Raw genomic sequence first — 13441 nt, forward strand, 5'->3', positions numbered from 1 at the left:
ACCTGCCAATCTCGTTTTAAACCCATGTAAAGAATGAAGTCGACAGGAGAGAAAGAGCCAGCTTTGGCTTAATGAGAAAACAATGCCGCTTTTAAATAATACCATTAAGTTTCGTAAAGCAGTATAAGAGGTATATACGTGCTCAGATCATAACGTAGTTGCGAAATTGAGCGGCAATGAGCTGCTTTTCCGCTGGAGGCAAATTGGCGCTAACTTGGCTGCCAATCGTCTCGACTACAAAGTCGTGAGATCTTCCGCTTGGGCGATATTGGACCTTTCAAGGCTGTTCATGCACAGTTTTAGCCCTTGGCCACATACACCCTTCGCCGCTTTCGACTTGCTATTGAACAACGCCCGTGCGCCGAACTCCGCCTAAAAGCCAGACCAGATTCGACAACGCTTCCCGTGAGCATAGATAACTTTTAAGTAGCTTCCTCTCCGACTCGTCCTCCTAAGCCAAGTCCGCCGCCTAGATTTCGCATGTGGACCTCCCTAAGTCTACCTACCCAATGTCGCCGCAACACCGGTGTCATCTTGACGAATACCATCGCTTTATTCTCGTCGGTGAGAGCTTTCTCGGCGATTTTGAGCTGCAAGTCGGCATCCTCTTCTGCAAATTCGCGGAAAAAGATCTCAACCGCCTGTTCCGACCATTTAGGCGGGCTACGGGTCTTGAGGGCCTCAGCTAGAGATAAGATGCCGTCTTCGACGAGGTTGGTAGAGGTGAAGGACGAATGAAGTCCAAGCGGCGCAGAGGGACTAGCAGCGCGAGGGGCGGCGGAAGAAGAGGATGGCGTATTGGTGGACTGCTGGGTATAGAAGTTGGTAGAAAAGCGCGAGGGTCTGCCGCGACGCTTCTCTGGATAATTAGGATTTGGATTAGGATTCGGCCGTTTTTGCGCTTGGGCTTGGGCTTGGGTACTCGGGACGTGCTCATCTGGTGGTGTAAGCGCACTTGGATTTGCGGTTATGGATGTTCGGGGTGGGATGGTAGTTGATGAAGGTCTCTGCATGGGCTGGGGAACAGAAGGGGTCGGCACCGGTTGGCTTAGCGGTTGGGTTTGCTGAGTTTGGTTTTGGGCCGGAGTCTGAGTCTGAGTCTGAGTCTGAGCGTATATACTCGAGTCGAGGGAGGGATCGATGACGGTTTGATCCGCGGTGCTCGGTCTACCTGACAAACTACCTAAACTACCGTCGGCGTTTCTCCGTCTCGGCTTCATAATACGTTTCGGTGCACCGCCGGAACCGACAACGTCAGGGAATAGAATCTCCATATACTCTTCATGGTCAAAGGGGCGGCCCCTAAGTGCTTTTGATAAGGGTTCTTTCTGTAAACCATAGCCGGTCAGTATCATTGGACACCCCCGTATATTTTTATTTCCTCTACCTACCTCGAAGTGTCTTCTCCAGGCCTCTTCGCTTGCCGTGACCATTCTAGTAGTGGGGTTATATAAAAATTCGGGATCCTCCCTTAACCCTCTCCACATGCGGAACTTCTTGCGCGCGTTGTCGGCCTTGTTGATGAGGTGGCTCTTCTCGGGATAAGCTCCGTGCTTGTCGCGTAAAGCGATGGCGGCGCGTTCCCAAGCACCCGACTTGAAGCTGTGATTCTCCTTGTATCCCATCTGCATGGACTCGCATAGCGATCTGAAGAAGGTCTCCTCGTAAGCTAAGTTCCAACTGAATCGCGGGGTTCGTCTGTCGGCATTACGGCGCGAGCTTCGCGACGACGTGATTTCAATATCGTCGTCGGACATGATGACGGCAATTTCTGACTAACGATAACGACAGCGATGACGATCGTCTGCAGGATGCCGTAGCGATTATGGGATGAGCTGTTCCGATTAGACGGAAAAGCTGTTATCGCTACTACGGGGGGGAACCCAGATGCGATGGTTGCTTATCGCTGAAGCTCTTCCGGGGTTGGAACGGGGGGGGGGAAAACAGACTAATACGGTGGGAAATGTGAGGTTGGGAGGTTGAGACTTTTTGCCAGTTTCAAACGGTCATGGAAACAGAATAGTTGGTGGCTGGTGATACCTATCACGTGTTGAATGTGGCTTGATGCCTTTTTTTCTTTTCTTCGGTACATTCAATGTTGGCTTACCGGTACTTAAATTCCACCTAAAATTACGCCGACTTGTATGTACCTCTTATTTACCTCGTAATGTCCATGTAACTTGGAAGCGACTAACCTAGCCGATAAGCATAAGCATATCAAGGTTCCTATCGATAAAGGGCATAACATCAATCAATCACCCCAAGAACTTGGAACTGTCATCTCAACTTCTCTCTCCCGCAACTCGAGACAAGAAGAAATCTTATCACGAACAAGCTTCTTCTAGCGTCGATATATGGCAACGAAATGTTCTTCGACCCTCCATGTGACCCTTTTTAAAATACAATCGTATTTTCATTACGATCTACTCTCTGATCTCGTACCTGGGTTGAACCCTGCGTCGTTCTTGAAACACTCTGGAATCTCCGTTCAAGGCTCTACGATTGGTCCCTCAAAAGTTCGAGACCAGGAGATGTCCCGTCCTTTTTGTCTGGTCTTTGTCCGGGGGTACATGTACCTAAATCATGATCTATAACTCATAGTTGATCTCTTAGTTGATCACAGAGAAAGCCATCATAACGGCTTTTTAAATGTTCTTTTTAATACGTTGTTTTTTAAGGACTTTCTTACCGTTAACCCGAGTCTCTAGGTCTTCAACTTGGACTCAACCCATCATCATCATTTCTGTCTACTCACCTATGACAGCATTGCAACAATGCTTCTACATCAGCCAGAACCGGCTACATCGAATTGGCTACGGCTGGTATGATGGCTCGCTTACCCGGCAACTTTTGGAGACGCTTACATACATACGTAGGCTTTGTCGGTAGATAGGGTCCATATGGAAGGCCATGCAGTATCAAAGCGCAATTCTCTAGGAACCGTTACAGGGCTCGAAGCCCCTGCATTAGTTTCCGGGGTTCCATGTCCACGTCCACTAAGATGCCTCTGCCTTTCAACCAGTCAAGCTTCGTATTACGAATTTACCTACTCGTCACTTAACAGCCCCCACTGGTTATGCCACACCATCTGTCTGGGAATAGTCTTAGTGGACCTCGTTTCGACTGGCGACGGAGAGCATGACGACGCAGATCCTATTCTAGTCAACAGCTCCGCCGTCCATTTGGCACTCGAGACAAACTATGCATCACATCTAGGATCGACCTTAGCTAGCTTGGCTAGAGCTTGTTTCTGACTTCCATGCAGAATCGAATGATGGTCGACCGGGGTTAATCCCCACAACGCCCCTTTCCTTTCTCTTGGCTTTCGTCTTTCCTTCAAAAGCAGAGCTCTTGGCTCTCGTTTTACCCTCTTTCCTGTGCTTCAACTCCCATGAAGTTCGTTGTTGTCTGAGACAACTTCTATTCAGCAGCTGCTTTATTTTTTTGTTTCTTTTCAATCCTTTCTTGCTCCTTGAGGCTCTTTGGCTTCATTACCCTTCTTTGTAAATTCTTCCGCTTCTTAACCGATTCTTCCTGGTCCAACTGCCAACCAAGGCTAGGTCTTTTCTGAGTCTCTTCTTTCATTTATTCCACCTGGTGTGGTGATACGTATATTTTTTTACGACATCCTTCTTTCACTTCATTTACGATCATAGGAAGATGCAGTCTTTCGCGAAGTTGTTGCTCCTCTTTGGGCTCTTGGCCCTGGCTTCTGCCTCCCCGGTTAGAATCCAAAAACGAGGTGTATACAAGGTTGAACGAGTTCCGAACCCGAACTATACTGGTCGTAATGGTCCTCGAGCTCTATTAAAGACACTCCGGAAATATAGGATGCCTATACCGGCATCCGTTGCAGGCGCTGCTCAGCAACAGACTGAGATGATCTCAAAGAGAGAACCTAAGAGAGGAAAAGGTCACCGTCAAAAGGGTCAGAATGGAGGTGCAGCCGCAGGTGGCCAGGCTGCCGGGTCCGCTGCTAACGGAACCGGTCTCGTGACGACAACCCCTGAGGCTAACGATGTTGAGTATTTGTCTCCTGTCACCATTGGTGGACAAACTTTGAACCTCGATTTCGACTCCGGCTCGTCCGATCTATGGGTTTTCAACAGTCAGCTTAGCACAGCCGCGACTCAGGGCCACACTATCTATGACCCAACTCAATCCAAGACGTTTGCTCTCATGCAAGGTGCCTCATTCGAAATTTCTTACGGTGACGGCTCGGGTGCTGCGGGCAACGTCGGCACTGATACTGTGGACATTGGCGGCGCTACCGTTACCAAGCAAGCAATAGAGTTGGCCACCGCTGTCTCCCGATCTTTTGTCGAGGACACCAACAACAACGGCCTACTCGGTCTCGCATTCAGTCAACTTAACACTGTTCAGCCAGCTCAACAGAAGACGTTCTTCGACAACGTAAAGTCGTCACTCGCCGAACCCCTTTTCACTGCCGATCTCCGCGCGCAAGCAGCTGGCGCATACGAGTTCGGGCGTGTGGATACGAGCAAGTTCACAGGTGCCATGACATGGGTTCCCGTCAATACAACAGATGGTTTCTGGCAATTCACGAGCGAGAAATTCGCAGTCGACGGTGGAACTCCCCAGACTTCTACGGCCGGCGCACAGGCGATTGCCGACACCGGTACCACTCTCCTTTTGGCCGATCCTGCTGTGGCACAGGCCTACTATGCGCAAGTCGATGGCGCCGTAGATGACCAACAGCAAGGTGGCTTTACGTTTCCTTGTAGTGCACAACTGCCCGATCTCCAGCTGGATGTGGGTGGCACCATGGCTACCGTCAAGGGCACCGACATCAACTTTGCTCAAGTCGATGATCAGAGTAAGTTCACTACAGCTCCGCTACGAAGTTGTCATGCTAATACGTAATAGCTTGTTTCGGTGGTCTACAAGCTACGACGGCAGGTCTCCAGATCTACGGTGATATCTTCTTCAAGAGCAACTTTGTCGCCTTTAACGGCGGAAACAACACTCTTGGATTTGCACAGCACGTATAGATGTGCCTCTTGTATGTAACCATATGTACACTATTTCCTTGCATGTGAGCTATGGCTATGAATTGTATATATCATGTGAGATTTTTTTGATTCCAAGAGGCATGTGTCAGGATACAGTAGACTTGGGGAATTTACTGAAGGCCGTGGAATTCATTGGGCCTGGCTGGCATGGTTACTTGTACATACCCGTACATTTTGAAAAGCGCATTTACAACCACAATAAGTCACATAATGAAGTTAAAGGATTGACAATACTACAGCCCAAGGTCCTCGTACGAAGGCACTGAAACGGGAATAATGAAGATCACTGTAGTTGGGAATGAATCCCGCGTGAAACCGACTTCGAAACGATCCTAGGACCGCGGCTATAATAGTAGACTTACATTCGCGTTGACCACACATCCATCATATCTACTCTACTGGCTGGTAACTGACTGACTGTAATATTTGTACCGCCTACTATGCGTAGATAGATGGCTATACTTTCTATTCTTAACCCTTTACAGCAAACACACTTCCTCTAACTGAGGTAACAGGTTCTTTTTCTCCGCATCCTAACGCACTTTGAGGAGATTCCTTTCGGTCAGTGGAGCGGTCGGCGAAGATATTGGGTTTGCCGGAAGGATCACCTTCCGAGGGCGTAGACATCTAGCTGAGTATCGTGTAGTTGAAGACATAGATGATGGCTTATCATATTCCGAGACGAAGAACAGTATGAGACAGCCATTGACCTATTCTTATGAGCATGAACGTAAAGGTTACGAGTGGCTGAGTGACGACATGATCATCCTCGGCGGCTATGTTCTTCACTGTTTCGGAGATAGTTACCTAGCGGTCGCCTTTCTTAATGCCGGATTGGTTAGAATTTTAGCCTTTAAAATTGGGAATCTCGAAAGCTGATTTAATAGTTCCCTAAGGAAAGTTATTGAAGAGATTTAGAAGTGTGATAGAGCCTTTGGTCTAGTTATAATAAACCTATAACTAAGTGTTGCCAAATAGAAGCAAACATGATCTTGTTTATATGATGCGAAATCTTAAATATTCATTTCGATAGATATTAATGATAACATAGATAAATTTGGAATGTTGAAGCTGATTTAGTTAGTCGCAGTTGTTAGCTGAAGACGAAAGATATATCGGGGCTCCGAGAAGATTTTAAAGGAGATAGGTACCTCTTAGCCACAAATCGCTCAATTACCTTACGTACAGAGTACCACCCACACGAGCACTCACCAGTCAATCAATTACTATAAGCAATTGAAGTGTTAATGCATTAGGTACTCATCGTTTACATGCATCCTAAAAACCAAGCTAAATATTTATAAAGTTAGGATATAAACTAATAACACCAAGTTATTCTGTATAAGTGCAATCAACCTCACGTTCTTAGTGTTTAAGCGGGACTTTATAGGATCAATTACAATACTCTTTTCGTAGGTAAATGTCCGAAGTCGGACAAAACCATTGGTTCTTGAATGCCACGCCATTGTATTCTAGGAACATCAGGTACCATGCAACTCACCCCCCATCCCGACCATCCCGACTCCCCTTACATAGTACCTACCTAGGTATTCTATGCTTTACTAGCCAGTTGACGTAAAACTTTTATCCGCTAACGCAGGTTGATGCATCGAGCTATGTGGTGAACCTGGCTTTTACCGAAAGGTCCAGATGTGATTATCCCAAGCTGATTTGCCAGAGATCTGAGACTTTAGGGTACGCGAGGCAGGTAATGAGGTACGTTATGAAGTGTGCATATTACTGTATGTATTCCATACACAAGAAACATGCCCACTTACATCTGCCCAGCTTATAACTTGCTAACGCCCCAAGCTCCGTGATTATTCGTATGTTATTCGTAAGTGCGTGGGGTTTAGTGACTTTCTGAAATTGACGCACACCCACGTACATATGTACCTAGACACCTACAAGTAATATACGACCGACCGGAGTGAATACGTAGGAGAGCTTAGTGGCAGATGTAGATCTTTCAAAAGGTAGGAATTGGAATGACATGTGAGCTTGTGCGGGGATCTTGCTGGTTCGCTTTAACAAGCACACCACCAAGAACATACCATCAAGTCTTTGGTATAACTTATACCGTTACAACGGCGATTATACATAGGAGGTATGTATGTATATACAGCCAAGACTCTCCACCCTTCTCTAGACCCTCTCTAGACCCTTTCTGGACCCTCCCCAAGTCCGCCTACCCTCTAACCAGGTTTCTGAAATTACTATGATTTATCTGATCCGTTTAAAGTTATCTGATCCGTCCCCTGTGGAGAAGACGTGCGTTGGTGTCATCTTGGTTCGGTTCTAACGGCGTCCATAAATAGCGTCTAATGCAGAAGAGGAAAGTTGCTTCCAAGTCAGCTCCATTAGTGACTGTTTTCTCGTACCAGCGTTAGTAAATCATACAAGAATCTGCTTGCCGTTGTCGGCAACAATGGAGACAGGTATGAAACTATCATGTGCCTGTTGCGGCCTTTTCCCTACTTAGGCACTTGGCCTTCTGGGCATTCCGTCTCTGAAAGTTTTTGAATTCAGCATCACCAGACTTAAGACTCTACCCAAGGTCCACTCGCTCATCAAATGTGCCAGCGCCTGCTATTCTAGCCGATGAAAAATTGTATATCGACCTGTAAGTCCTGGTCATCGACTCGGGAGCAGTTGTCACTATCACTGCTATCGTCTTCGTCGTCGTCGTCGCTATCGCAAACTCAACAATGGGCCAGAACGATGTAGACAACTCGTGTGTGGACTCCGTCTACACTGACGAGGGTATCTCGAGTGGTCATCTTACAACTCCACCAACAGATCTCGAAGAAGACGGCTTAACCCCAGAGCAGTTGGAACAGATATGGAGCTGGAACACACCAGTTCCCCCTACCTTGGAAATCTGCATGCATGAATTGGTGGAAAAGCAGGCAAAGGAAGATCCCAGCCGGCCAGCTGTTAACTCGTGGGATGGCGCATTCACATACCAAGATGTTAGCTCGAAATCAGATCAGTTAGCAGCTCATCTCGTATCAGTAGGCGTCAGGATAGGATCGATTGTGCCGTTATGTTTCGAGAAATCAAAATGGACTGTTGTAGCTGTTCTTGCCGTCATGAAATCAGGCGCGACATTTGCGCTCATGGACCCGAGCCAGCCCGAAGGCAGACTACGCACCATCGTCGAGCAAACGGGCGCTTCTACTATTGTAACGTCGAAGCTACAAGAGAGCCTCGGCCATCGTATTGCACCAAGCGCAACTCATATTACCCTCTCTAGCGAACAGTTTAGCAGCTACAATACATCTCCGAGCTTACCCTCCGTGCCGGCGAGCGCGAATCTCTACATACAATTTACGTCGGGCAGCACGGGCAAGCCGAAGGGGGTTATTATAACACACGAAAACTATTCTAGCGGCGCGATACCACGCGCGGAAATAGTCGGATATCGCGCACATTCGCGAGTCCTCGACTTTGCGTCGTACGCTTTTGACGTTTGCATCGATTGTATGCTGTGCACGTTATCGGTGGGAGGTTGCCTATGCATTCCCTCGGATGCCGATCGAGTCAATGACCTTAGCGGCGCCATACGGAAGATGGATGTCAATATGGCTCATATGACACCATCAGTCGCCCGCGTCTTAGACCCCGACATCATACCTTCGCTTGAAGTCCTCGGGTTGGGAGGAGAGGCTATATCCGCGGGCGACGCAGCCACTTGGAGTCGAAATACGAAGGTAATCAATGCGTATGGCCCTTCGGAGTGTACCGTAGGTTGCGCTGTGAATGGCGATGTGGGTGCAGAAAGCCAAAAGGCGCATGTCAGCATCGGTAGGGGAGTTGGAGGAACACTGTGGATTGTCGACCCTTCCAATCACCATCGACTCATGCCCATAGGCGCAGTTGGCGAGCTTCTGGTTGAAGGCCCTATAGTAGGACCAGGCTACTTGAACGATGCTGAGAGAACAGCTATTGCATTCATTAGCGACCCGAAATGGCTTCTAGCCGGGGGCCCACAGCATGTAGGCCGTAGTGGACGACTATATAAGACCGGCGACTTAGTAAGATACGACCCGGACGGAACGATTATTTTCGTTGGTCGAGGCGACCAGCAGGTGAAATTACGTGGACAACGGATCGAACTCGCAGAGATCGAGTACAATATGCGAGACAAACTACCACCGGGTACTCGTGTCGCTGCCGAGGTCATTAGGCCTGGCGGACCTGCTGGTGAACCGACATTAGTTGCGTTCATAGCAGAGCGAGCAGGTCTTGTACCCGAATCCGAACCTCTTCTAGGATCATTATCGCCCCAAGTGGTAGACTCTCTCACGGGTATGAACAAGGCCATATCGGAACACCTACCGATATATATGGTGCCGGCGGCATATATTCCTTTACAGACCATGCCCTTGTTAGTTTCGGCGAAAACAGATCGCAAACGCCTCCGAGAATTGGGGCATACCCTTAGTAGGAAAGACATCGCCGGGTTCGCCGCAGCGACGGTCCCTAGAAAAGAGCCCTCAACTCCAACGGAAAAGAAACTTGCACAGTTATGGGGTCAAGTCCTCGGACAGGATGTCGATATTGGCGCTCATGATAACTTCTTCAACTTAGGAGGTGACTCTCTTCGCGCGATGAAGCTGGTAGCTCAAGCGCGAACACAAGACACCGCGCTTACGGTCGCCGACATATTCGCCAACCCTGTGCTCTCAGACATGGCTCTGGTTGCGAGGATTGCATGCAGCGAAACCGTGGTCGAGATTCCGCCGTTCTCCCTTCTTGGTAGTAAATGGTCAGAGGATTTAGCGCGACAAGACTGCGCTGCTATCTGCGACGTCGACCCCTTAAATATTGAAGATATTTACCCCTGCACGCCTCTTCAAGAAGGACTCATGGCATTGTCCGCTAAGGTCAGCGAAGCCTATGTCGCACAGCGCGTGGTCGAACTTGAAGACGAGACGGCAGCGCGGAACCTCGCGAAGGCTTTCGAGTTAGCTTCTGCAGATTGCGCAATTCTCCGGACGAGGATAGTCCAGGTCACAAGCCAAGGATTGATGCAAGTAGTCGTTAAAGATGACTTCGACTGCAAGTGGTTATCCGGGGAGAGTCTTAACGATTATCTGGTTCAAGATAGGAGCGAACCTATTCAACTTGGCAAGCCTCTAGTTAGATACGGCGTGGTCGTCAACGAGAGGTCTACAGGAAAGTCGCATTTTGTCTTGACAATGCATCACGCTCTCTACGATGGATGGTCGATGCCTCTAGTGGTCGAACGAGTTAATAGAGCATACAACAGCCTCCCAACAAAGCGACCAGCTGAGTTTAAACACTTTATTAGCTACCTCACTAATATGGACCGCAATGAATCGGAATCTTACTGGCGAGAACGACTAGATGGCGCTAATAATGAACAATTCCCCCCTCTCCCCTATTCAGGCTATCAGCAACAAGCCGATTCTCTTCTAGAACACTACGTACATACTAGCAAGCCCAATACCGGGATAACGATTGCCACGGTTATCCGCGGTGCTTGGGCGCTCTTGGTCTCAACTTATACTTCGACCGACGATGTGGTGTTCGGGGAGACGCTTACTGGGCGCAACGCTCCTATTGCGGGTGTCGAACAGATCGAAGGACCTATGATCGCTACGATACCAGTTCGAGTAGCCGTTAACCATGATATGACCGTGAGAGAGTATTTACAGGAAATCCATGACCAATCAGTCCTTGGAATCCCCCACGAGCACTTTGGCCTGCAACATATCAGACGTCTAAGTCCGGATGCGCGGGAGGCCTGCGAGCTGAGAACCGGCTTGGTATTACATCCCAGCGCAGATGCTGACGAAACCACCCCCAGCGAAAAGCAACCAGCGGATGGCTTTGTTCCTGCTGGCGATGATGAAGCGGCACAGGAAGCGCTCAAGTTTAACACGTACGCCCTGATGCTGGTGTGTTCCTTAGACCCGCGGGGCTTTTTGGTCATGGCAAGCTTCGACTCGAAAACAGTAACGAGTCCGCAGATGGAGAGAATGTTACGACAGCTTGAAAAGATTACGCAGCAGCTCGTCGAGAACCCAGATGCTAGATGTAGCCAGCTTCAGATACTAGCCGAGGAGGATATGTCTGAGCTTACTCGCCTGAGCCAGGCTGGCGCAAAAAGTCCAGCTGTTGCTGCTTTACTTCCTACTGGTTGTGAGCTATCCGAGACGTGGATCGTCGACGCTGTTGATCCGGAGCGGTTACTTCCTCTAGGTGCTGTTGGGGAACTCTTAATACGGTGCTCGGGCGAACCTGGTCTCGAGTTGACGTCGTCTCCCCAGTGGGCTGACCAGAATAACACCGGTCGGTTCTACAAAACTCATAAACTCGTAAAGTACGATGCGAATGGTGATATTACCTTCGTCGAACGAACGAGTTCTACTAGAATATTCTTTACTGGCCCACGAGAAAAGCATGTATCGGCCACCTCGGCGAAGCAGAAGAGTCTTCGGCAGGCTTGGAGTCAAATATTAGCAATCGACGAAGATGAAATTGGTTTGAACGACAGCTTCTTCCAGCTTGGCGGCGATTCTATCGGGGCTATGAAACTCGTGTCGGAGCTCCGAGTTAGGGGGATGGAATTAACGGTGCCCGAGATTTTTAAGCATAGGACATTATACGATATGGCGAAGATCTTAAGAGAAGAGAAGCAAGTGACTGCTGAGTCCACCGAGCCGCCACCGTCACCGTTTTCATTGCTTGACGTCCCAGATGTAGAAAGCTTCATCGCTGAAACGGTCAGGCCACAGCTTGTCCAAGGCGATCATGCAATCAGGGATATCTTCCCGGCACGTCCGCTCCAGCAAGTTGCGGTAAGGGGCACAACTCAACTTCCTCGATTTTCCGCTCGCTACGAATTATTCCATTTTGACGGACACCTCGACAAGGAAAGACTCTTCAAAAGCTGTCGGGAACTCGTCGCTCGTAACGAAATTCTGCGAACAGTTTTCGTAGAGAGCGGCGAGGAGTGCTTCGGCGTCGTCCTTGAAACACTTGATATTGCAATCGACCAATACGAGATCGAAGGGGACTTGGACTCGTTTGCGCATAAGCTATGCGACGTCGACGTCCAAACCAAGATGCCTCTAGGATCTGCCTTCGTAAAGTTCATGTTCGTCCAAGGCGATGCTAATAAGAGCTGCCTCCTCTTCCGCATCTCCCACGCACAGTACGACGAAGTCTGTCTCCCGGGCCTTATACACCAGCTCGGCGCTCTATACGACGGCAAGGCTACAGTAGACTCCGTTCCATTCTCTTCCTTCGTGTACCACGTCGTGAATAAGGGCATCCCGCGAAGTATCCCCTACTGGCGAGACCTACTACGAGACAGCTCGCTCACCATCCTCCGTCCGGATTTACCTCTAACATCCAAGACCCCTGCCGCAATCAGCCGGACGGTCGACATCTCCGCGCGGCTAAGGGACATAACGGTGGCGACGCTACCGACAGCCGCGTGGGCCTTGTGCCTCGCGCGACGGCTCGCACGGAGAGACGTCGTATTCGGCGAGGTCGTCAGCGGCCGGAATACGGATTTACCGCATGCGGACACCGTCGCGGGACCGACATGGCAATACGTACCGGTGCGGGTACGCTTCGAGGATGACTGGAAAGTCGGCGACCTGCTACGATACGTGCAACACCAGCACGTCGCCAGCGCGCTGCACGAGTGCATGGGTCTAACGGAGATCATGCGTGAGTGCGGACCGCTCCCGGGCTGGCCAGAAGGCGCCGACTGGTTCGACTCGGTGGTGCACCAAGACGTAGTCCACGTCGAGGAGCTGAAGTTTGGATTTGGGGGCGACCAGGACGGGGACGGGGATGGGGGCGGGGCGACGTGCCGTTTTGAGACGGTATACCCGCACCTCGAGCCGTTGCGCGAGTGGAAAGTACAGGCGTTCGTCGATGGGGATAGTCTGACGTTGGAACTCGTTACATTCCAGGATTGGATAGGCGTTGCGGCAGAGTTGCTGGACGAGTTGGAGGAGATAATGGGGATGTTGGTGAAGAAGCCGGACGAGCTGCTCTTCTGATTGGATATAAAGGGTGAACAATATATAACTATAGAAGTTAGTGTACTTGGATAAAGTGTCTTCCTACTATTTAGTCGTTCATTTGAGTCTTGGGATACTTTTGTATGTAGACGCCTTACCAACGAGTCAAGTTTTCTCAGTATATATATAAGGTATATCGATGAGCTCGCTGTGTATAAAATCTTGACCTCTATACATAAGGTAATTTGGAACTGTGACCAGAGCCATTTATAACAACTTCTTGATTCTTTATATCAAACTAGCATATATACTTGGTAATATCGAACAGTGTAACCCGCCTATAACTGAAGTTGATACGAATACCAACTGAATAGGTACTAAACCAGCACGCCTTAAGGA

General features: G+C 49.2%; 3 protein-coding genes across 3 annotated transcripts; 2 read left to right on the plus strand and 1 right to left on the minus strand.

Annotated features, from left to right (window-relative positions):
• Window positions 1-263: 263 nt before the first annotated feature.
• F4817DRAFT_269787 (Myb/SANT-like DNA-binding domain-containing protein) lies at window positions 264-1938 on the minus strand. Its single transcript, XM_049299403.1, has 2 exons — window positions 1392-1938; window positions 264-1328 (listed from the first exon to the last, which is right to left on the minus strand). The coding sequence occupies exons 1-2, from the start codon at window positions 1755-1757 to the stop codon at window positions 423-425; spliced, it is 1272 nt and encodes a 423-aa protein (XP_049154823.1). The 5' UTR covers window positions 1758-1938; the 3' UTR covers window positions 264-422.
• A 1722-nt stretch (window positions 1939-3660) lies between these two features.
• F4817DRAFT_361745 (acid protease) lies at window positions 3661-5012 on the plus strand (the record flags this gene model as incomplete). Its single annotated transcript, XM_049306448.1, has 2 exons — window positions 3661-4837; window positions 4888-5012. The coding sequence occupies 2 exons, from the start codon at window positions 3661-3663 to the stop codon at window positions 5010-5012; spliced, it is 1302 nt and encodes a 433-aa protein (XP_049154824.1).
• Window positions 5013-7568: 2556 nt separating this feature from the next.
• Window positions 7569-13232, plus strand: F4817DRAFT_269891 (non-ribosomal peptide synthase). Its single transcript, XM_049299404.1, has one exon. It carries the CDS (start codon window positions 7742-7744, stop codon window positions 13079-13081), a length of 5340 nt encoding a protein of 1779 aa, XP_049154825.1. The 5' UTR covers window positions 7569-7741; the 3' UTR covers window positions 13082-13232.
• Window positions 13233-13441: the final 209 nt, after the last annotated feature.

This window comes from Daldinia loculata (genome assembly GCF_022478755.1).
Source record: "Daldinia loculata strain CBS 113971 unplaced genomic scaffold F4817scaffold_73, whole genome shotgun sequence".
Classification (NCBI taxonomy): Eukaryota; Fungi; Ascomycota; class Sordariomycetes; order Xylariales; family Hypoxylaceae; genus Daldinia; species Daldinia loculata.